This window comes from Mastigoproctus giganteus, chromosome 8 (assembly GCF_048544385.1).
Source record: "Mastigoproctus giganteus isolate SK-2022 chromosome 8, ASM4854438v1, whole genome shotgun sequence".
In the NCBI taxonomy this organism is placed as follows: domain Eukaryota; kingdom Metazoa; phylum Arthropoda; class Arachnida; order Uropygi; family Thelyphonidae; genus Mastigoproctus; species Mastigoproctus giganteus.
The window spans coordinates 31,177,205-31,201,524 of record NC_143582.1 but is presented as its reverse complement, the minus strand read 5'-3'; the positions used below and the strand labels follow the sequence as shown (position 1 = coordinate 31,201,524).

Genomic DNA, 24,320 nt, shown 5'->3' with positions numbered 1-24,320 from the left:
TTACATTATTCTGGTATGAACTCGTCCCACTTTCCCAATGTTGCACAACATAATGTTCTTCTGTCACACGGCTGTCCCACAAACACAAAAAACAACAATATTTTGTGAAACCCCCCTGCAAACCAATAACCTTAAGCTCACTGCATATGTTCCCACTATAATCCTGGTATTTTATAGCATATAGAACCATAGATATGACTTTGCCATTATCATTTCCATTATGAAGCAAAACTGCTTTTAAACTTAATTTTGAGGCATCTATGAATAAACACCATTCATCTGACTTATGCACGACACCTCTTTCTTTCAGAAGTCCAATAATATTTTTGAAAAAACACATACTGTCCTGCATAGCAAAATATTTTGAAAACTTTGTCTTTTTCAAAACACTGAAATCTTTGTTCCTGCTGTGAGTATATTCCACTGCTGAAACCTAGAACCTACTTGGAAAACATTGGCACAGCCTACAAAAATCCTCACCAAAAACACTAAGTGTGCTCTCTTCAAATTGTAAATTGTTGCATCGGAATTTTAACCTAAGAATCACAGATAGAAGTCTGATTATGTTTATCACAAAAAAACGAGGCGAGAACCAATTGCTAAAATTAAGAGAATTAGCTTATATCTGTTACAATAAATCACTATGTCATACATTACTGGCTAGATTATGCAAAATTGACATATTTTGGTAAAACGTAACTCCCTCTATATTTAATAACTGTGATGTGATGTAATACAATGTGATGTGAAACTATCATGGTGATTTTCGAAATCTATGCATAAAAATTTGTTAAAAACAGCATTTAAGTTCTTGGAGGTAAAAATTGTTTTGGCTAATGTAATTATTAAAAAGAAAATCCATCAGAAAAAGAAACTAAATGATGCAGTATAATTTCCATGTAATTATACAGGAGTGTTTAATCAAGTAACTCTACTCTTAAATCCAAGAGTACAATTAATATGGCTCTCCATGTCTTTATCTAAAAGAGAAAGTTGTGCAGTAATGATAGCAGCAGTATGTTGAATTTTAGATGTTTTTCTGCATAAAGGCAACAGAATGCCTAATATTTTCTGTTTTCTCAGTTAACACTTTTGCTGCTGGCTTTTCCAACCGCAATTTCGACCCAGGATTGAGTCAATCTGGATTGGAAAGGGCAGAAACATTTTTTGGCTTTCTTCTCACTGTGACTGAAACATCTGATCCTAACCTAACTGCCCAACCGATCTTAACCTGGATAGGATCAACTGGCATATGGACCACCTCATTCCTCAGTGGCAACTTGCACACAGCTCTCTTGCTGTCTTATTTATCGTCCTTCCCGGGTTCCCCTTTCAACTGATGGCGCTTATTGCTCCATTGATAACCTGGAGGATACCTTCGCCTACATCCTCCATATTTCTAGCTATACCCTCCTTTCTTGCGTACACTCTGTACTTCCGACTCTACCTTTTTTTTTTTTTTTTTTTTTTTTATCTCCGTCCAGGAAGCTCTGGCAACAAGCCAGAGAATAATGGGCAGACTGGCTACCTCCTAGTGGTGTGTGCGGGCAACGTGGAGTCCCACTAGGGGCCCTGCGGCCAAATGCCAGGACACACAACAGAACCTAACGCAATATGTCATATACAACACACAACACTTTTCTGGCATTTACAGTAGTACTGTATTCCTTCACAGCGAACATGTGGCGCAGATGTGGGAAACCACAGGTGGTGCCTGACCCTAATACTATGCACACTATGCACTATGTGACTGAATTAATCAGCCCTGGTGAAGGTCGCTTAACAAAAATATCCAGTTTCTCTTCTGTCAAAGTGGAAGAAAGAGTTCTAAAATTATGGTGGTTTTCCTCTTTAAATGGATTAAAATCTGAACCCACATATTTGCATTCAGGAAGCAGTGAACATGATAAAAGAATGGATAAAATATAATCTAAACTAAAATTCAAAATTAATTAAAACTAAAATAGTACATTTTAATGTACTACTTTGGGTCATTCAGATTATCAGAAAATTTAGCAATAAGTATTATGATCAAGAGATATGAGAGAAGAAATATTTTGACTGACTTACTAGAATTTACTTATGTACCATTCATCTTTAAATTAGCTTCTTTACTAGAAAAGATATTGTCATAATTTTCTAGATTTAGACATTGTTTTCTTGTGAAGAGTAGAGCTATAATGAAATTATGAAGTTCAATTATCATTATCCTTATCGGTTTTTTGAGACATTGGCATCATAGGTCATGTCATGCTGGTGTATTATGTCTTTACAAGTGTGAATTCATGGGCCAGTTTGCATGTTGTGTAGACTGAAAGACCTAGAATAATTCATGGGCCATCCTGCCCCTGTCATATGAGATTGACTAACTAAAAACCTGATTATAGAGGCTTTTAAGAATTTCCCCTGGTCTCCAACCAGATTCAAACTTAGACCACCCCAAATGAGTGACAAGAGGCAAAATCACTGCACAGTCATGGAGGACCCGAAGCAGAGTCATAACAGACACTTCTTGTATGGTTAGTGAAAGATTACATTTTCTACAAATTTTACAAAAATCTTCATACAACATGTAATTTTCTACTGCAAAAAGATTTAGGGAAGATAAATAATTCATTGTAATTAATGAGAACTTCCTCAAAAATATGTTTTCCACAACACTATGACATGTTTTATTTGATTTAGATTTGTCTAATTCTTTAGTAAGTTAGTTCTCTAGTAAGAAAAATTTAGTTAATATTAAGTTATATTATATTATACTATATTATATTATCATATAATCATGATAATATAATGTAAAGTTATATTTTATTAAAATATCATGTAAGTGGAAAATACGGCTTATGGAGATGCTGCTATCTCAGTTTTGACATGTGCATCATGCATATAATTTCAAGTAGTTTATCATTTGCACAAAATACAACCATCCAGTTTAACTAAAACTGCAATGTGTACATTTTCCCAAAAAACTTAACCAATTTCCTCAAATACAAAGAAAATCCATTACCACTCTCTTCAGCACATGTATATTCAGCACAACAGGAACCTGACTTGTATTTCACTTTGCAGTTGGTATAAGTAGTAATATCAGGTAGCTGAGGACATGAACGATGGATGCACGTAAAATCTGGAGGAACACTACATGTGCAAGTCACACAGTTTGTTGGATGTTTAATATCAAGGAATTCTCCAATGGCATAATAGCGCCCTTCAAAGTAGCACATATGATCTGAAAAGAAGAGAATTTATCAACAACAATTTTAGGTACATATATTATATCTATTAGTTTAGTTAAATCTCACTTTATTATGAAGAATCATAATAGTTCTTTCCCTATATTATTTTTTAAGTTGAAATATTATTTTAAGAAATTACCTTTCTTCAATAATTTTTATTACCTGTAATTTATTATGATGCTGAACAATACCCTACAAATGCATAATGTATAAATATAGAATACTCTACATAAAACAATAAATAAAGGATTGCTAAAATCAACTATACATTATCAAAACTATACTTGAATTACATGTTTGTCTTGCCCATTTACAAAGGCATATCACATATCATCCAAAAGGTCTTGATGAGGAATCAAGTTTATGACTTTAATCAGTATTAAACAGTTTCATTTGTAATTACAAAATTAGGCAATTGAATAGTTGTTTTTGTTAACAAGTTGCAGCACAATTCAGCCACTCACTATTATAATGTGGCAGCAGATCTCAATAAGGACACTGTTATAAGTAGTTTGGAAAAACTTAACCTAACATGCAATGGTAGATAAATGAAATGTGTACTGTCGATTTTTCTAGATATATGTGATCTCATCCAGCTTTGGATATTGAGCACTTTCTTTTTAAATCCTTATTTTTGATTTTTTCAAAAATTCTAAATGAAATTAAAGCGATATAATTGTATATGTATATACAAGTATTATTTTTTTTGTTATAACAAAATAAATTATATAAACAATTTATGCAAAAAATGCTATAAAACAGTCTGTTTAAGTTTCAAATATTATTTGCAGTTTATTAATCAACTTCCCCTGCAGAATGCTAAAATAGAATTCTTTAATGCAGTTGAAATCCAAGTATCACAACAAGATGATCACAGAAACCAACATGCTTCCAAGTAAAACAAATTTTATTTTGCATTAAGCAAATTATAAACTTATAACAGTATTGAATTCTACCATTTAACAATAAACATGTCAACTTTTCAAAAATATGTTATTACTGAACTACAATATGAGTAGTAGTAGTAGTAATAGCAAATAATGAAAGAAAGCAAGCTTATATAGCATCAGAAAAAAAAAAAAAACTAAACAGTCACCCATCCATACCCTCCAAGAATTTCTTTAGTTCTTCCTTAAATTTATTCAACCCATCCACTTCCACAACAACAGATGGAAGCCTGTTCCAACAATCAACCACCTGCTGGCTGAAGGCAAACTTCCACAGATCTATTCTGCAACTATCTATTCTGCAAACAGATCTATTCTGCAACCATCCTTCCTCAACTTGAATTTATGCTCCCTCATGTTTGTAGTCTCAGCAAGTGGAAGCATGCCATTAACTCAAATCTTACTCAATCCATTCAAGGCGTTCAACATCTCAATCAGATCTACCCATAGGTGCCTAGTCACAAGAAGCTGCAATTTGCAGAACTGAAGCCTTTCTAAGTAAGAGCACCCTTTTTTCCCCTTCAGCAGTCTAGTTTCACTTCTTTGCACCCATTCCAGCAGATCTACATCTTTCCTAAAGTGAAGCCTCCAGACCTATATACAGTATCAATCAATAAAATATGAGCAGTTAATTTAAAATTATATATTATATATTTCATTGTTTTATTTATTCTACCTTGAAAATCATAATGATTTACAAAAGCATGAATTTAACTAAATTTGCCATTTATTTTACATACTGTTGATTTATTTTTACCATTTGTTCTTAATAGTGTAAAGGGGGGGGGGGAACAGAGGAAGCAAAATTACACAAAAGGCCCTCCTAGCTACACCGACTGCAGGAGTGTTCAACTGGCTCAAAATACTGTGGTGGCAATAAGCCTTAAATGATAATCATACCCATGTCCAAATTGGATAAAATTATTTGGAGGCAAACACACGACCAGAGCATTATCAGCTAGCTTCTCTAAATTAACTGGTCTGATTCTGTCCAAGTTTCCTTTTTTCAGAGTAATCATTAATGAAGATGATAAAAAAAAATGAAGTTATTCAATTCTAGAATTAAGTCATCATTAATAATCCAGCGATTGTCATTTTTATTTTCAATCCACACATCAATTTCTCCATATTGTCCAAAACCTAGTCTCTTCTTTTCATAATTTTGTCAGCATTTGTATGAATAATCATCATCATAATGGTTCACAGTAAGTAAGAGGCTTGATCCTGCACCCAAATTTCACAAAGGGATAATTTTTTGTGATATTTTTTCACCAGTGTACATGTAACCATATTTTACGGTCACTTTTCATACACATCTGTAGGGTTTGGAGAGAGAGATGCATGCAAGAGACTTGGGTGCTAGGTTATTAGCGTGTAGGCCAAGATTTTATTTATATTTAGTCTTTTTATTGACTTAACTGCTATACTAAATATTCTCTATAAGTACCTTTATAGTTCTAGCCAAGCTCTGTGGTTTATTTTGAATATAGATAGAGATTTTGAAAGTTACTACTTAGTGTCCATAGGTTATGTTCATAACTCGCTGCCATTGTCATAAGATACAGAATAGCATAACGTACATCCCGAATTTCATAGCATAAGGTTTAACGTAAAACTAGATAGCAACATATGTAGCACTGTATTAGAAATCTGTTAGTATAGTATAGTATTATCAATTAATCAGTAAAATTAATTAATCTTATTAAATTTCATTGTTAATTAAATTATACTGAAATGGAATCATAACCCAGACTAGAGCAGTAAAGCAACAGGCACAAAGTAACAGCAGTGCTGTGGCTCGGGCGAGAACCGAAGGGGGGTGATTCTCCAACACATCACAGCCTAAAAAAATGTATGAAAGGTAAAATATTTGCAAACCTTTCTAGAAAAGAACATGATCTAGTCAAGGAGGATGTCTTTGTGTGTGCTAGGTGCAGAGACTGTGAAGAAATTAGGTGCCAACTTAGAATTCTGATGGGAGTCTATGAGAGTTTAAGGTGTAGGGTAGATGCCCTCGAAGAAATTAATATGAGGGCCCATCAAGCTCTCAGCTGCCCAACTCAATGCCAGAGCTCACTCCTGTGCATCAGGCAACACATCGGCAATTTCCAAGGCAGAATGCACTGGTCCCACAGGAACTAGTTATTGTTGGTGACTATTGTCAGGGAGACAAGGAATATATTAAGCAAAAAGAATAGGTGGAAAAGGACCACAGTATGTCTGTCAAGGGCAAAAGTTGATGATGTTGTAAAGCAGATATCATCTTTTAAGGCCACAAAAGGTGATACTGTTGTACACACTGGCACTAATGACCTTAAGAGTAACAGATCTGCAGATTTACTTAACAAAGACAGGTCAATGCTGGAAAAAAGTCGTGAGTTAGGGTTAAATTTGAAAGTGTCTGCAATTCTGCCCAGACACGATAGGAGTGGGGGGGGGGGTTATATGATGAGAGCCTTGTAAATCAATTTGGCCCTGGAGAGAGTGTGCAAGGCTCATGGGGTAGAATTTTTTCAGCATTGTCTGTGCTTTTTTAACAGGAGAGACTACTACTTCTACAGGGACGGGGTATACACTTAAACAGAAAGGGTGCAAGACTATTTGCTGGTGCTATCGAGGCAGTGATATTAGGTGGGTCGGAAAACTGCTAGCTTGGGAGGGATTCACAGACTAAAAGATTAACAGTAGCCGCAGGCAGAGGCGATAGTGATTCTTGCACTTTCAAGAGCTGCTGGGAGTCATCATGGAACAAATAAATACATGGGCTGTGTTAAAGTAGCTAAGAATAGGAACAGGTGCATGCATACTTGCGTGTATACCAATGCTAGGAGTTTAGTAAATAAATTTGATGAATTTGAGGTGTTGGCCAAAACATCAAAGGCAGATATTGTTGGGATATCAGACATATGGTGTCAAACAAGTATAAGGAATGCAGAAATGGAATTTGGGGAGTACAATGTGTACAGGAAGGATAGACAGGGTAGGAAGGGAGGAGGGGGTTATGCTGTTAGTTAAGAAACTTTAAAAATCCAAGGAAGTACAAGTCGACAGTGCAGTGCCGAGTCAGTTTGGTGTGACATGAGCAATGGGAAAGCAAAATTGAGAGTAGGAGTGTGTTATAGGCCTAATGACTCTAACGAGTACAACGAATAGTTTTGCAAAGAAATAGAGCAGGCCAGTAAATCAGAATGTCTTGTAATCTTGTAAATAATAATTATTTCCAGATACTGACTGGAAGTTGTGGGTTGGTCACTCCTATGCTAGCAAGACTTTTGTGGATTTATTGGAGGATTGTTTCCTACAGCAACGTGTTTGAGAGGGAACCAGAAGGAGTAATACTCTTGATTTGATTATCAGCAGTTATTATTCATGCACAAAGGATTTGCAGATAAAGGAACCACTAGGTGACAGTTATTTTATTTATTTATTTTTTTTTTAGGAGCATTAGCAACTAAGGCCATATTGCTCCAAGGATATGCGGAGGTCATTCCCTGACCTTTCCACATCCTTCGTATTTGGTGGTCATGGGTTCGAACCCCGGTCTAATCAAGGAGCGTGTGCTATGCACTGCCGCTCCTGCCCACCTGGCTACTAGGTCACAGTGATCACAATGTACTGATGTGGGAATTACTTAAAGATGTAACTACCATCAAGGGTAAAGGTAACTACAGTGGTCTTAGACAGTTTTTAAATTCTATACAGTGAGATCAACTGATGATGTTACCAATGGCGAATTCTAAATGGGAAGCCTTCAGGGACTTAATTATGGAGGTTACTAGGCTTTTCATACCAACTAAGAAATACTGTTCAAGGTTCAGGTCTAATGGATGTCAGATGAATTAATGAGGCTCGTGGCAAAGAAGCAAAATGCATGGGATGCACATAAATTATCAGGCGACACAGAAGATTACAGCAGATATAAGCTAGTCTGTAATCAAGTCACAAAGGAGGTTAGGCAGGTGAAGGCAGATTATGAGAAAAGCTTCGACAAAGGATGCAAATAAAAAAAGCAAAGAGTTCTTTACTTATGTAAACTCCAGAAGGAAGGAGATGAATCAGATTGGTCCACTTAACATAGATGGTTCAACTATTGATGATCCTACTCAAGTAGCTGATAAACTGAATGAGTATTTACATCAACATTCATACATGAGGAGTTATTCAAGGAGAATGCCAGAAGTTTATCAAACTCTAACAGGGAGTTAAGTGATTTTGTAATAACTGAGAACAAAGTGGAGGAGAAATTGTTGAAGTTAAACATAAAACAGGCACCTAGGGCGGATGGAATCTATCCATTACAGTGAAGGAGGCAGCAAAGGAAGTAAGCAAACCCTTAGCCATAATTATGAGAGCATCCTTAGAGTCAGGGGGAGGTCCCCATGGACTGGAGATGTGTAAATGTATGCCCAATTCACAAAGGGGGTGCAAAGGGTGACACAAATAATTATAGACCTGTTAGTTTAATTTCTGTTCCAGGGAAAATAATGGAGTCACTGGTTAAAGATGTGATACAGGATCACCTAGACAAGACTGCAGTAATAGTTCAGGCACTGCATGGGTTTGTTAAGGGGAAGTTTGCCTAACCAATTTGATTGGATACTATAATGTGGTCACAAAGGAACTGGATGCAAAAAATAATTTTGATATATACTTGGATTTCAGGAAAGCTTTTGATACTGTTGCACATAAAAGACTGTTGTTCAAATTGGAGTTATTGTTATTTGGTTTTTAGGAGCATTAACAACAAAGGCCATATTGCTCCGGGATATGCAGTGGACATTCCCTGACCTTTCTGCATCTTCCGTATTCGGTGGTGATGGGCTCAAACCCCGGTCTAATCAAGAAGCATGTACTATGCACTGCTGCTCCTTCACACCTGGCTACAGAGGCGGTGTTCAAATTGGGGTGGTATGGCATTAAGGGAAAGTTGCTACAATGAATAAATGGATGATTGAATGGGAGAAGACGGAGAGTGGTACTTACAATGCATGCAAAGTGACAGAAAATTGGTGCACAATTACTCCACATGTGGATAGCAGCATAATTTCATATTTTTTTCATAATGCTATTTTACTTGAAACATGAACCTTATACAGAAAACCCTTATAAAATATTGATTTATCTTACATACATATATATATATATATATACATACATTTCTTTCATGATATATATTTTTCCAAGATATTAGATAACCTCTCTATAAACAAAATAAAACAGTAGAAATGTATCAAAGAGGAAAATAAAATCTTACCTTTGTCTGCTGGTGGTGAAGATGTTGATGGCAGTTTTGAATCAGCTATTTCATCTCCAGGCTCTAGTCGATCTTGCCTGCCTAAAGGAGAAAAACATAAGTTCTTATTTTTAATAGTCAGAAATAATAAATTTCTAATTCCACACACTAGTTGTGTTGATCATTATATATTTTTTTTTCAATCTGCTTATTAATTTGTTAATGCAGGAAAACTAGCAAATGTACTCCAAACCAACATATAAACAGACTACAGAATTTAGTTAGTAGTACTGGATTCATTGAAATATATCTGGAAAGAAGATTAAAAAAAGCTTTGAGGTCAAGAAAATTTTAATAAAGTTTCAATATAATTTTCAGTCCCTTCTAAAGTATGATAAAAAGAAAATCATAAACTCTCAGGAAAATGGAAAATAATCCTTACAAGCTAAATGATTGGTTTCTTTTTAGAAGATGCTAGTCTAGATGATGTGTTATCTGGATTCTGGGTTAGTAGGGTTTGTAGTTTCTTTTATTGCATGCTTAGTTTGTTCATTTTCCCTCATATATGCATGTCCTGGAAAATTAACAGAATCTGATTAGTTTTATCTTACAAGCTTTGGGAGCATGTCCTGGATCCATCTCATAAGTGGATAAAAATTACTCTTATAATCTACAGATTAATTTTTGTAATGACCCACTCTTTTACCATATGGATAATACATATGGAAAGTTAGTTTATTAATTTTTTTTGAACTTAGTGTAATTAGGCAAAAATTCCATGTGTGAAAAAGAGTGGTTCGTTACAAAAATTAATCTAAGGATAATACCTGGCTCTGCATATACTGCATTTTGATAGGAGTTGCTGTGATGTGAAGGTAGCTGGGAAAATTGCTGTTCCAACTCTAGCACCTGTTTTGGAATTGTCTATGCAGACACTACTTGGCTATTTTATTAGACTATATAGGTTTGGGGTACATGCAACAATCTAGACAAAAATATTTAAATCAAAGGCGCTGCATTTAACATATTCATGAAAATGCTAAAAAGCCATCTGACTCAATCAGTGCCCAAATTAGTTTTCACTAGCAACTTCCAAAGAGATATTTCCAGGATTTCATAGACTTTAACAAAGAGGTATGTGTCAGTGTGCATTAAGCAGGAGATACAGCAGACAGGAAGCTGCACTTGATGAATGTTTACATTCTAGTAACATTTTGGTCTTGAACGAATGGAAAAATCAAAGGCAGATTAACAAGTGTAATCATTGCCAAATGATGTAAGAATTAACCTCTGATAATGTAGGAACATCACAAGGCATCAGTACCCACACCAGATGAAGAACACTACAAAGAATGTACTATGGGAGCAGGAGACTTTTATAGTGGCCAGATTGAATAACAAATCAAGTTATTCAATCCAGGTCATGTGGACACCACTGATCTCAGACACCAACCAGAAAATATGGCTGCATGGATACCAGGAATGCAAAGGATGGATACAAAAGGCAAATCATGTGGTCAATAAGTCCTGATTTGCACTTTTCACCACCAGTGGAAGAGTGCACATTTGAGCAAAACCATAAAAGATTTTTTTAGATAGTTTCATTGGGAATGAGAGTAGCTCCGTGCGATAGTTTCATTGGGAATGAGAGTAGCTCCGTGCGATAGTTTCATTGGGAATGAGAGTAGCTCCTTAATTTATTATCTAGAAGTAACTGTATATTCCTAGTTGTGATACTTAGTTTAATTTGAACTTAGATAGAGATTTTGTAGATTATTACTTAGTATCAGTAAGGGTATCCAATACACGAGTTGGACAAGATTTTGCAGCTCCGGCGAACATTAAGTTTTTAATTATATTTAGCCGTTTTATTGGCTGAATTGTTATATTTATTTTCTATAAGTAGCTGATAGACCTAGTCAAGCTCTTTGGTTTATTTTGAATTTAGATAGCTATTTTGAAAGTTAATTAATATTTAAGTGTCCGTAGCTTTACAGTTCATAGCTTTCCGCCATTGTTATACGATACAACGCATATCCCAAACTAGACAGAGTAAGGTTTAATGTAAAACTAGATAGCAAAACATGCAGCACTGTATTAGAAATATGTTAGCTTAGTATATTATAGTATTATCAATTAATCAACAAAATTTATTAATCTTATTAAATTTCATTGTCAATGAAATTGTACTTTTTTTTAACTAAATACATATAACAACCTAGATTTTACAAACGTAACATTATAAATTAATACATATAACTTGATAGGAGATACAAAAGTCATATAACATAACTTGGAGATAATACTAGATACTGAAATATATATAGGGGTGTTGAGAATCACAGTGGTGTAAGTCAGTAATTTTATAAATATGAGCTTTTCATATTTCCTGCCTTCTCTAGGTGTCCACTGTTTAGTTTCATAGCAAAGTAAGTCAAAGTTGCAGTTCTATCCAAGAGATGCCAGCACACTTATTTTGAATAGTTAATAATATGAGCAAAAGGTTTAGAATCAGTGAAGTAAATCTGACTTACACCGCTCTGTTCCTAAACAGTTTGTATGATGGAGGTTACGTTTCAAGTTTGTATTGTTGTAGCAAGATGTCTTTTTATATTTCATATTTCACATTTTCATGCAACAAGATGTCTTTTTAATTGAAATCTCAATAAATGGAGGATTTTAAATGTCAAAGTTGAAATGTCAAGAAATGGAGCATGTCAAGAGGCCAACCAAGCAGAAGAAGCATGCTAGGAAACTTCCTTCAGACTTAGAAAACATAAAAGGAAAGAGTCAAAAAGAGCTGTAGCCAGAAGACTTCGCAATTCAGGTCAGGCATATGTGAACTCAAAAGGAACACAAGTTGAGTGTAAGCAGTTTGAAAATTTAGATTGTGGTTGTAAAAAAAAGATGCATAGAGTCCTTAACAGAGGAGAAAAAGGAGAAAGCAATTTGATAATTTTATATCCATTGCCAATTTTAAAATACCACAAAAACGAAAATACCACAGTAGATGTTTGTAAAGAATTCTTTCTCAACACATTTGTTATACCTGATGGAAGGGTGACAAGTGCTTTAGAAAAAGTAAGGAAGGGAAAGTCTGCAGAACAAGATTTAAGGGGTAAATATGTAGCAGCACAAAAGATAACTGACAAACAAAAACAGTTACTTAAATCTCACATTAACGTTTTCTCAGCATTTCAAAGTCATTACACTCGAAAAGGTAATCCAAACAGAAAACTCCTTAGCCCTGATCTGAACATGAGGAGTTATTCAGGGAGGGGAATGCCAGAGGTGAAGTAAACTCTGGCAGTGAGCTAGATGATTTTGTAATAACTGAGAGGAAAATGAAGGAGAAATTGTTGAGGATAAACATAAGAAAGGCACCCGGGGTGGATGGGATCTATCCAGTTATATTAAAGGAGGCAGCAAAGGAAGTAAGCAAACCATTAGCCATAATTATGAGAGCTTCCTTGGATTCAGGGGAGGTACCCACAGACTGGAGATGTGCAAATGTGACCCCAATTCACAAAGGAGGATCAAATGACACAAGTAATTATAGACTTGTAAGTTTAACTTCTGTTCCCGGAAAATTAATGGAGGCACTGGTTAAAGAAGCACTGCAGGATCACCTAGACAAGACTTCAGTTATAGCTCGGACACAGCATAGTTTTGTTAAAGGAAAGTCTTGCCTGACCAATTTGATTGGATACTATGATGCAGTCACAAAAGAACTGGATGCAGGGAATAACTTTGATATTATATATTTGGATCTTAGAAAGGCTTTTGATACTGTTGCACAGAGAAGACTGCTGCACAAATTGGAGCAGTGTGGCATTGGAGGCAAATTGCTGCTATGAATAAAGGGATGGTTGAGGGGGGAAAGATAGAGTGGTAATCAATGGACATTGCTCATCATGGACTAATGTTATTAGTGGAGTCCCTCAGGGTTCAGTGTTGGGCCTACTGTTGTTTTCTGTATTTATAAATAATATTGATGATGGTATATCAAGCTTAATGTCCAAGTTTGCAGATGATACAAAGGTTCGCAGGGTTGTTAAGGACACTACTGACACTATGCTGCTGCAACAGGATCTGGAAAGGTTGAGCAGATGGGCTGAGAGGTGGCAAATGAAATTTAACATTGACAAATGTAAAGTACTACATATGGGAAACAGTAACCCCAGAGCAATGTATAAACTTTGTGGTACTACACTAACAGTGATAGAGAATGAAGAGGACCAGGGGGTAATTGTGCAGGCAGATACGAAGTTTTCTGAGCAGTGCAGACGAGCTGCAAGAGTAGCTCATGTTGTCTTGTCAATGATATACAGGAATTTTTCTAGCAGGGATAAGGAGGTGATTATTTCCTTTTATATAAGGCAATGGTCAAGCCACACCTTGAGTACTGTATACAGGTCTGGAGGCCTCATTTCAAGAAGGATGTTGAGCTGCTGGAACGAGTACAGAGAAGGGCAACAAGATTAGTGAATGGAACAAAGGGTTGCTCTTATGAAGAAAGGCTTAAGTTTTTCAAATTACAGTGTCTGGAGACTAGGCACCGGCAAGGTGATCTGATAGAGGTGTATAAAGCCTTGAACGGTTTGAGCATGTTCAATGCCGATAGGATACTTCCTCTTGCTCAGAATAATCACCTGAGAGGGCATAAATTCAAATTGAGGAAAGACAGATGTAGGATAGATGTGCGAAAATTTACCATTAGCCAGCGGGTAGTTGGTTGGCGGAACAGACTTCCATCCCTTGTTGTGGAAGTTGATAGCCTAAATAAATTTAAGGCTCAGCTGGACAGGTATTTCGAATGAATGGAGGGGTGAAATGGGAGTGTTTTTTTTTGTTTTTTTTGGCTTATGCTACATAAGCTTGCTTTCTTGCATCATATGCCTCTACTAATGCTAATGAACACAAGAAATATGTATGTGCTTTATTGTGAATGGTGTGAGCAAAGAGATACTGAACCTCTTAAAGAGTATTGCTATAGACATGTCTTCAACACAGAATTTAATTTACATTTCCCCATTCCTCAGAAGGACACTTGCAAGGCCTGTGGCAAGTATGAACAGTCAATTGATGTAGAAAAAGACAAGTGATTTGGAGGGGCACATGTTTTGCATTTGGCAAAAGCAGAGAAAGCAAGAACTCAACTAAAGGACTGATGGGAAAAAGGCCCAAGGAAATTCTGACATCTATACATTCACGATAGATTTACAAAAAAAGCCCTGCCATTCGCAAAATTAACTGTTTCTGAAGCCTACTATAGGTGCAATATGTACTGCTGTAATTTAGGTTTGCATGACATCACAAATAACCGTGGCCACATGTACGTTTTGGATGTGACCACTGCATCCAGAAGTTCACAAGAAATTACTTCTTGCCTCACTAAGCATATTAAGTTGAACAAAAAAAAAAAAAAAAACCATGTGATGATATACAGCAACACATGCACTGGCTAAAATCAGAACATCAAGATATCTTTATCGTTAATGAAACTGATTCAAGAAACTTCAGTTGAAGTTATAGACCACAAATTCATGGTTTCTGGCCACTCTTACCTTCCAAATGACTCAGACTTAGGGCTGATTGAGCAAGATGGAAAAAATAAGATTATCTATGTTCCGGACAGATGGTATGATACTATGAAGTCTGCCAGAAGACACAATAGGTTTATGATTGTAAAGATGCAACAAGATGACTATTTGAAAATAGAAGCTCTTGAAAAATACATAACAAAAAAAGAAAAATAATGTTGATGAAGGTGAAAATGTAAACTAGTTGAAGATACAGTGGCTCCATTATGAAAAGGAAAACCCATTCACGATTTTCTACAAATGTACATTGGATGAAGACATCCCTTTCAAGGAACTGAATGTCAAACACAATAAGGCGGGTCGACCTAAGAGCTTGAAAAGTACTGAACAAGAAAAGGTGTACATTGGTCCTAGAGTTCTGAACTTGCAAAAGAAAAGAGACATCCTACACCTTCTCAAATATATCCCTCCAGTTCACCATGCCTTCTTTAAAGATATTAGAAGCTCAAAAAAAAGTTGATGATCTAGGTCAGTTATCTGACTATAAGGAAGAAGACGAAGCATAAACAGTAGCTTGTTTGTGGTGACAGTGTTTTATGATTATCGAATTAGTTATGATGAATTTTTAAATGCTTTTTTTTTAAAATTAGAACATCAACAAAAAGCAACTATATACTTTTTTTAATTTTGGAACCATCTTTACATTATAATTAAATTTATTATGTTCATCTTAGATTTTTTTTATGATCGTTCTACAAAAACTAAGACAATCTTAACTATTTTGACCAAAAATTCCCAATGTGCCAATTGCTCAGGTTTTTTAAATTTTGTTATAGTTTACTTTTTACAGAGAAAAAATAATCTCTTCTGTATGAAATCATAGTTTTGATAACACAGTCATCTCCTTACAGTAATTTACCATTTCAAAATAGGCAAACTACTTAGAAACATAATGGTATAAGTCAATTATATAAACACTGCTGACCAAAAAATTGAAATGAACAAAAATTATCATGTTCATGTAAATTTTTAAAGTTTATTTAACCTCCAGGTGTATCACAATTCACTAAATTAAATTTTTTTGAGTTTTTATAAATGCAAACACAAAACACCTTGTTCTCAAAAATCAGAATAGACTGGCTTACACCACTATGAATATCAACCCTCCATATATATAGTGTTATAACTGCATTGGGATATAAGTTTAGGATTATATTTTTGTATTGAAATTGAATCGAAATCATGACTCAGACCAAAGCAGCAAAGCAAAAGGCTCAAGCTAATGGGAGTGCTGTGGCTCAGGGGAGAACTGAGGGGGGCAGCTGTCCTCTGAATCACAGCCTTTAGACATGTACTGCTTGTTTGATGTATGTGGAGCAATCAGGAATGGGACATGATATTGCCAAGGGGAATGTCTTTGTGTGTGTGTGCACGATGTAAGGAGTGTGAGGAAATCAGGCTCCACTGTTATGGGCCTATATGAAAGCTTGAAGGACAGAGTAGATGCCCTCGAAGGATTTAAGTTGAGGCAGCCCATCAAGCGCTCAGCTACCCACATCAATGCCAGAGCTTGCACTTGAACACAGTGGCAACCCCCAAGACAGAATGTGCTGGTCATACAGGAACTAGATGTTGTCGGTGATCCTATTGTCAGGGAAATAGGAAACATATTGTGCAAAAAGGATAGGTGGAAGAGGACCAAGGTATGTCTGCCAGGGGCAAAGGTTGATGACACTGTAGAGCAGATATCATCTTTTAAGGGCACAAAAGGTGATATTGTTGTACACATTGGCACTAATGATATCCTGAGTAGAAGATTGGCAGAATTACTTAACAAGTACAGGTCAATGTTGAAAAAAAGCATGAGTTAGGGTTGAATTTGAAAGTGTCTGCAATTCTGCCCATGCATGATAAGAGGGAGTATATGATGAGAGCCTTGTCGATCAATTCGGCCCTGGAGAGATTGTGCAAGGCTAAGTGTTAGAATTTTTCTCAGCCTGGTCTGTGCTTGTTAACAGGAGAGACTGCTTCTACAGGGATGGGGTACACTTAAACAGAATATGTGTAAGAATATTTGCTGATGCTATCGAGGCAGTGTTAGGTGGGTCAGAAAACTGCTAGCTTGAGGGGGATACACGGACTAATAGATCAGTAGCTGCTGGCAGAGGTGAAAATAATTCTTGCACTGCTTCTATTGGAATGAGCAGCAGCCTGGAAAACAAAATGCAGGGGATCTCAGACTGCTGGGAGTCATTGCGGAACAAGTAAATACATGGGCTGTGTTAGGGTAGCTAAGAATAGGATTAAGAATAGGAACAGGTGCATGTTCCTATTTTGTTCTTTTCTGTATTTATTGCATGTACACCACTGCTAGAAGTTTTGTAAATAAATTTGATGAATTTATTTACCAATTTACCATTGTGACCACAATTCTTGGTTTAGACTTCTACTTATTTTGAATCTTCATAGTGGACCTACAAGTGTCAATTGGATCATTGGGATCATCAGAACTTTATGTTGGGACTTCATTGTGTCAGATATCTTCATAGTATTGCATTACATATCATATTGCATTGTGACATGAACATTACATTGCGAACAAATTAACCCTCTACAAGGGAATCTGAGATAATTGGACATCAACACTGCTCAGTGGTACAACATTGTAATTAGCTTGTGGGGTGGCAAGTAAAGCTGGATGGGTTGTTGTAATAGAGTTTTAGGAGCATCGGCAACTAAGGCTATATTGCTCCATGTATATTGTCTATAAATTGGGTGTGTTCTGTGGTTGATTTTATGTTTGCTGGACGAAAAACCTCAGTTTCCGGGAGATAAAACCGCACTACCCTCACCTGAGACCAACTAACTCAGCCACACAGTTGATAGAATTGCCACACAGGGATTCTACCAACTGTTCTTCCCAAGGCCGAATTTACATATAAGTTAAACATGCTACAGCTTAGGGCTTCACATTACAAGGGGCCTCACTCCACGTTAAAAAATAATTTTTAATATTGTCAGGTGAACTGTAAGAGAGAAGGCCCTCATATATTATTATTAATATTATTATTATTATTATTAGCCATATGGTGCAAAGGAGCCTGAGGCTTATGCTGCACCAGCCAAAAAAAAACTTCTGAATTAGCCCATGAGAGAGAGAAAACAAGAGTCAGAAGTAGAAGGGAATTACCAAGAAAGAGAAGAATGATGATATCCAGCTCAGTGCCAAGCCCATACTCATCAGATGTGAGCCCTCGGGGTTGAATATGTTATAGCTTAGGACCACAACAAGTTTAAATCCAGCCCCGAAGTGGACAGGCATATATATATATATATATATATAAAATAGGGAATTTCTCTATATAAGTACCATTAAGCACCTGTTGATAACATTGTTTAGGTAGAGTATGTTTTTTTCAATTAGGGAAATACAAAACACAGAAGAGAATAGAATACTGGGAATAACAGACACCTATTCTATTCATAAAAGTTAACCTTCTGCATGGCATGCAAAAAGGAGTAGGACTGATGGTGTGCAATACTCATTACATCAGTTTCAAAATAACTATATGTGCCACGTCATACACCAAAGTCTAGATGCAGGGTAATGTGATTTTAGCAGCTAAAAGTGGCAAACCAGTAAAGATTCATTGCAGAATGAAGGTTATCTATATTAACATGCTTTTTTGAAAATGAATGTGGCTATAAGTGGATGCAGAAAAAGTTTCAGGGTGCATCATCAGTTAGAAAAGGTTATGTTTTATAGGGCACAAATGACATAATATTAGCATTAGCATTAGTAGAGGCGCACAGCGCCTCCGTAGCCAGGTGGGAAGGAGCAGCAGTGCACAGCACACGCTTCTTGATTAGACTGGGGTTCGAGCCCGTCACCACCAAATACGGAGGATGCGGAAAGGTCAAGGAATGACCACCGCATATCCCGGAGCAATATGGCCTTAGTTGCTAATGCTCCTAAAAACCAAACAAACAAACAGTAGAGGCGCATGATGCAAGAAAGCAAGCTTATACAACATCAGCTAAAAAAACCTTCCCATTTCACCTATCCATTCACTCCAAAAGTTTTTACAGTTCTTCCTTGATAGATATTATGCTAAAAAAGTTTGCAATAAGTAGCAAGAGGTATTTGTAAGTTTCTGCAAAAATAGTAATGAAGATATCAGAAGCAAACAGCACTGACCACTATTCAAGACATGTGCCTATGGCAAAATAAAACAATGCCCCATGCCTCAATTGCAACAGTATCGATTATCAATGAGCTGTCAATGGAAGTCATCCACCTTCAAAACTCGCCAGACCATCAACCAAATAATTACCATTCATTTGAAACTTTAGAAGTAGACCTTGGCAGAACACTGTTTTCATAATGAAAATGTGATGCAATGTGCAAAAATGGCTCAGCAACCAACCAAATAAATTTTTCCACAAAGAAATCACAGCATTTGTGAATCAATCAAAGGGAAAGTCTATCAAGAAAGAGAGAATTACAGCAGACTTTTGATTATACAGCTGTAAATTAAGCAGGATGCCTGTGGAAGTCTAAATCAATCTAAGTCAGATAAGAAAAAGATTTATGTCAGTCTGAGTCATATAACAAAATTTGTAATGTGCAATCAGCTAAAAGAATTTTTTTTTTTTTTTTTTTTTACATTTTACAACATTATTGTACACAAGACCCTTGATTTTTCTTAAGAATCTCTTCCACTTTTACTTTCTGGAATGGAGATTGGGGGGGGGGGGGGAACCCCAGTGCTATCAGATAACTGGAGATCTGCTGACGAGGCTACTAGAGACGGTCGTGTTCAAAGCCGCTAAGTGGATTTTTCTTATTTATTGATTTGAAATTATTGTTTTTCTAAAACTTTTGATTTAAATTTAGTAGTATAACATTATTTTGTGATTTTCTGATTAATTTGGTGTATTTATTCTTTACTCGGCCTTGTAATTGCATAAAAGTATCGGTAAAGGTTTCCACGTGTTTCAACTCCGCTACCGTTCGTAATTTTTCCGCCTTTGTGATACGATGGTTATATACCGTACTAGATAGCATTAGTTGAACTTCGTTAGCAGTTAAATTGTATGCTTAAATAAATACATATAACGACTTAGATTACAAACGTAATATAATTAATTATATTTAACATAATTAATAACATAACATAATTAATTATAATTAATTAATAAATTAATAGAATCATGACTCAGACCAGAGCAGCAAAGCAAAAGGCTCAAGCTAATAGAAGTGCTGTGGCTCAGAGCAGAACTGAGGGGGGGGCAGTTGTCCTCTCACTCACAGCCTTATAAAATGCACTGTTTGCTTGATGTTTGCAGAGCAATCGGGTATGGGACATGATACTGCCAAGGGGGATGTCTTTGTGTGTGCGCGATGCAAGGTGTGTATCGATATCAGGCAACAACTCGGCGTTCTTGTGGGCCTATATGAGAGCTTGAAGGACAGGGTGGATACCCTCGAAGAAACTAAATTGAGGGGCCATTCAAGCTCTCAGCTGCCCACATCAACGCCAGAGCTTGCACTTGGGCATCGCGTGACACAGAGACAACCCCCAAGGCAGAATGCGCTGGTCCCGAAGGAACTAGTAGTTGTTGGTGACTCTATTGTCAGGGAAACGGGGAACATGCTTTGTAAAAAAGATAGGTGGAACAGGACCAGGGTATGTCTGCCAGGGGCAAAGGTTGATGACGTTGTAGAGCGAATATCATCTTTTAAGGGCACAAAAGGTGATATAGTTGTACACGTTGGCACTAATAATATTAAGAGTAGGAGACCGGCAGAATTACTTAACAAGTACAGGTCACTGTTGAACAAAAGCCGACAATTAGGGTTGAATTTGAAAGTGTCTGCAATTCTGCCCAGACACGATAGGAGGGAGTATATGATGAGAGCCTTGTCGATCAATTCGGCCCTGGAAAGATTGTGCAAGGCTCAAGGGGTAGAATTTTTTTCAGCCTGGACTGTACTTGTTAACAGGAGAGATTGCTTCTACAGGGATGGGATACACTTAAATAGAAAGGGTGCAAGAATATTTGCTGATGCTATCGAGGCAGTATTAGGTGGGTCGGAAAACTGCTAGCTTGGGGGGAGACAAAGACCAATAGATTGACAGTAGCCACTGGCAGAGGTGAAAGAGATTCTTGCACTGCTTCTATTAGAATGAGCAGAAGCCTGGAAAACAAGATGCATGGTATTTCAGAGACTGCTGGGAGCCATTGCGGTACAAGTAAACACATGGGTTGTGTTAGGGTAGCTAAGAATAGAAACAGGTTCACGTATACTTGCGTGTACACCAATGCTAGGAGTTTAGTAAATAAATTTGATGAATTTGAGGTATTGCTCAAAACATCAAATGCAGATATTGTTGGGATATCAGAGACGTGGTGTCACACAGATATAAGGGATGCAGAACTGCAATTTGGGGAGTACAACGTCTACAGAAAGGATAGACAGAATAGGAAGGGGGGGGGTTATGCTATTAGTTAAGAAACACATAAAAACCAAGGAAGTGAAGCCAGTCGACATCGGCGGACAGTGCAGTGTTGAGTCAGTTTGGTGTGACATAAGCATTGGGAGATCAAAAATGAGAGTAGGAGTGTGCTATAGGCCGAATGACTCTGATGAGTATAATAAGGAACTGTACAGGGAAATAGAGTGGGCCAGTAAATCAGAGAGTCTTATAATGGGAGATTTTAATTTCCCAGATATTGACTGGAATTTGGGGGCTGGTTACTCACACACTAGCAGGCTTTTGTGGATTTATTTGGATGATTGTTTTCTACATCAGCATGTTCAGGAGGCAACTAGAGGGAGTAATACTCTTGATTTGATTATCAGCAGTGATTCTTCATGCATTAAGAATCTGCAGATAAATGAACCACTAGGTGGCAGTGATCACAGTGTGCTGAAGTGGGATTTACTCAAAGAGGTAACTACCATTAGGGGTAAAGGGAAGGGTTATTGCTTCCGTAAAGGCGACTACGATGGACTGAGACAGTATTTAAATTCTATACAGTGGGACCAACTGATGATGTTACCAACAGCAAATTCAAAATGGGAAGCATTCAAAGAACTTATCTTGGAAGCTACTAGGCTTTACATACCAACTAAGAAATATTGTTCAAGGTTTAGGCCAAAATGGATGTCAGATGAACTAATGAGGCATATGGCAGAGAAGAAAAATGCATGGGATACTTACAAATTAACACATGACACAGAAGCCTATGATAGATACAAGTAGATATGCAACCAAGTTACAAAGGAGGTTAGGCAGGCAAAGGCAGATTACGAGAAATCCTTGGCAAGGGATGCAAAGAAAACAGCAAAGAGTTCTTTACTTATGTTAACTCTAGAAGGAAGGGGATGAATCAGATTGGTCCACTTGATATCGATGGGTCAACTGTTGATGATCCTGCTCAGGTAGCTAACAAGCTAAATGAATATTTTGCATCGACATTTACACATGAGGAGTTATTCAGCAAGGGGAAAGCCAGAGGTGTATTCAACTCTAGCAGTAAGCTACAGAATCTTGAAATAACTGGGAGTAAAGTGGAGGAGAAACTGTTGAAGATAAACACAAGAAAGGCACGCGGGGTGGATGGGATCTATCCAGTTATATTAAAGGAGGCAGCAAAGGAAGTAAGCAAACCCTTAGCCATAATTATGAGAGCTTCCTTGGACTCAGGGGAGGTACCCATAGACTGGAAATGTGCAAATGTGACCCCAATTCACAAAGGAGGATCAAAGGCTGACACAAGTAATTATAGACCTGTGAGCTTAACTTCTGTTCCAGGAAAATTAATGGAGGCACTCGTTAAAGAAGCACTGCAGGATCATTTAGACAAGACTTCAGTTATAGCTCAGACACAGCATGGTTTTGTTAAGGGGAAGTCTTGCCTGACCAACTTGATTGGATATTATGATGCAGTCACAAAAGAACTGGATGCAGGGAATAACTTTGATATTATATACTTGGATCTTAGAAAGGCTTTTGATACTGTTGCACATGGAAGACTGCTACACAAATTGGAGCAGTGTGACATTGGAGGCAAATTGCTGCTATGGATAAAGGGATGGTTGAGGGGGAGAAGACAAGAGTGTGGTAATCAATGGACACTGCTCATCGTGGACTAATGTTATTAGTTGAGTCCCTCAGGGCTCAGTGTTGGGTCCATTATTGTTTTCTGTATTTATGAATGATATTGATGATGGTATATCAAGCTTAATGTCTAAGTTTGCAGATGATACAATGGTTGGCAGGGTTGTCAAGGACACTACTGACACTATGCTGCTGCAACAGGATCTGGAAAGGTTGAGCAGATTGGCTGAGAGGTGGCAAATGAAGTTTAACATTGACAAATGTAAAGTACTACACATGGGAAACAGCAACCCCAGAGCAATGTATCAACTCTGTGGTACTACACTGACAGTGGTAGAGAATGAAAAGGACCTGGGAGTAATTGTGCAGGCAGATATGAAGTTCTCTGAGCAGTGCAGACGGGCTGCAAGAATAGCTCATGGAGTATTGTCAATGATATACAGGAATTTTTCCAGCAGGGATAAGGAGGTGATTATTCCATTGTATAAGGCAATGGTCAGGCCACACCTAGAGTACTGTATATAAGTCTGGAGGCCTCATTTCAAGAAGGATGTAGAGCTGCTGGAACGAGTACAGAGAAGGGCAACAAGATTAGTGAATGGAACAAAGGGGTGCTCTTACGAAGAAAGGCTTAAGTTTTGCAAATTACAGTGTCTGGAGACTAGGCACCAGCGAGGTGATCTGATAGAGGTGTATAAAGCCTTGAATGGTTTAAGCATGCTCAATGGTGATGGGATTCTTCCTCTAGCTCAGAAAAATCACCTGAGAGGGCATAAATTCAAATTGAGGAAAGACAGATGTAGGATAGACGTGCGGAAATTTGCCTTTAGCCAGCGGGTGGTTGGTTGGTGGAACAGACTCCCATCCCTCGTGGTGGAGGTTGATAGCCTAAATAAGTTTAAGGCTCAGCTGGACAGGTATTTTGAACGAACAGAGGGGTGAAGTGGAAGTGGGTTTTTTTTTTTTTTTTGGCTGATGCTGCATAAGCTTGCTTTCTTGCATCAAATGCCTCTACTAATGCTAATGCTAACACACTTTTACTTTCTGGCTCATTTCAGTTATATTTCAGTAATCTTTCAGTTTCACTATGGTTAATTAGATAAGGTTCATTTCAACATTCTTCTCAAAGTTTTTGCAATTTGAACCTATGTCATCCATCAGGTTAAAATGGAAATGGGTTATCTTTCTACTGAACAAAAACTTCAGTTTTTGTTCAAAAACTTCAGTTCATT

At 37.0% G+C, this 24,320-nt stretch overlaps 1 protein-coding gene across 1 annotated transcript in view; it reads right to left on the bottom strand.

Annotated features, from left to right (window-relative positions):
- LOC150081409 (kielin/chordin-like protein) overlaps nucleotides 1-24,320 on the bottom strand; it is a 572,736-nt gene that overhangs the window by 198,769 nt on the left and 349,647 nt on the right. The window contains exons 11-12 of the mRNA XM_090380194.1: nucleotides 9,438-9,518; nucleotides 3,008-3,229 (exon numbers count right to left, since the gene is read on the bottom strand). Of these exons, the coding sequence (XP_090236320.1) occupies nucleotides 3,008-3,229; nucleotides 9,438-9,518 (303 nt within the window). The remainder of the gene's footprint in view (nucleotides 1-3,007; nucleotides 3,230-9,437; nucleotides 9,519-24,320) is intronic.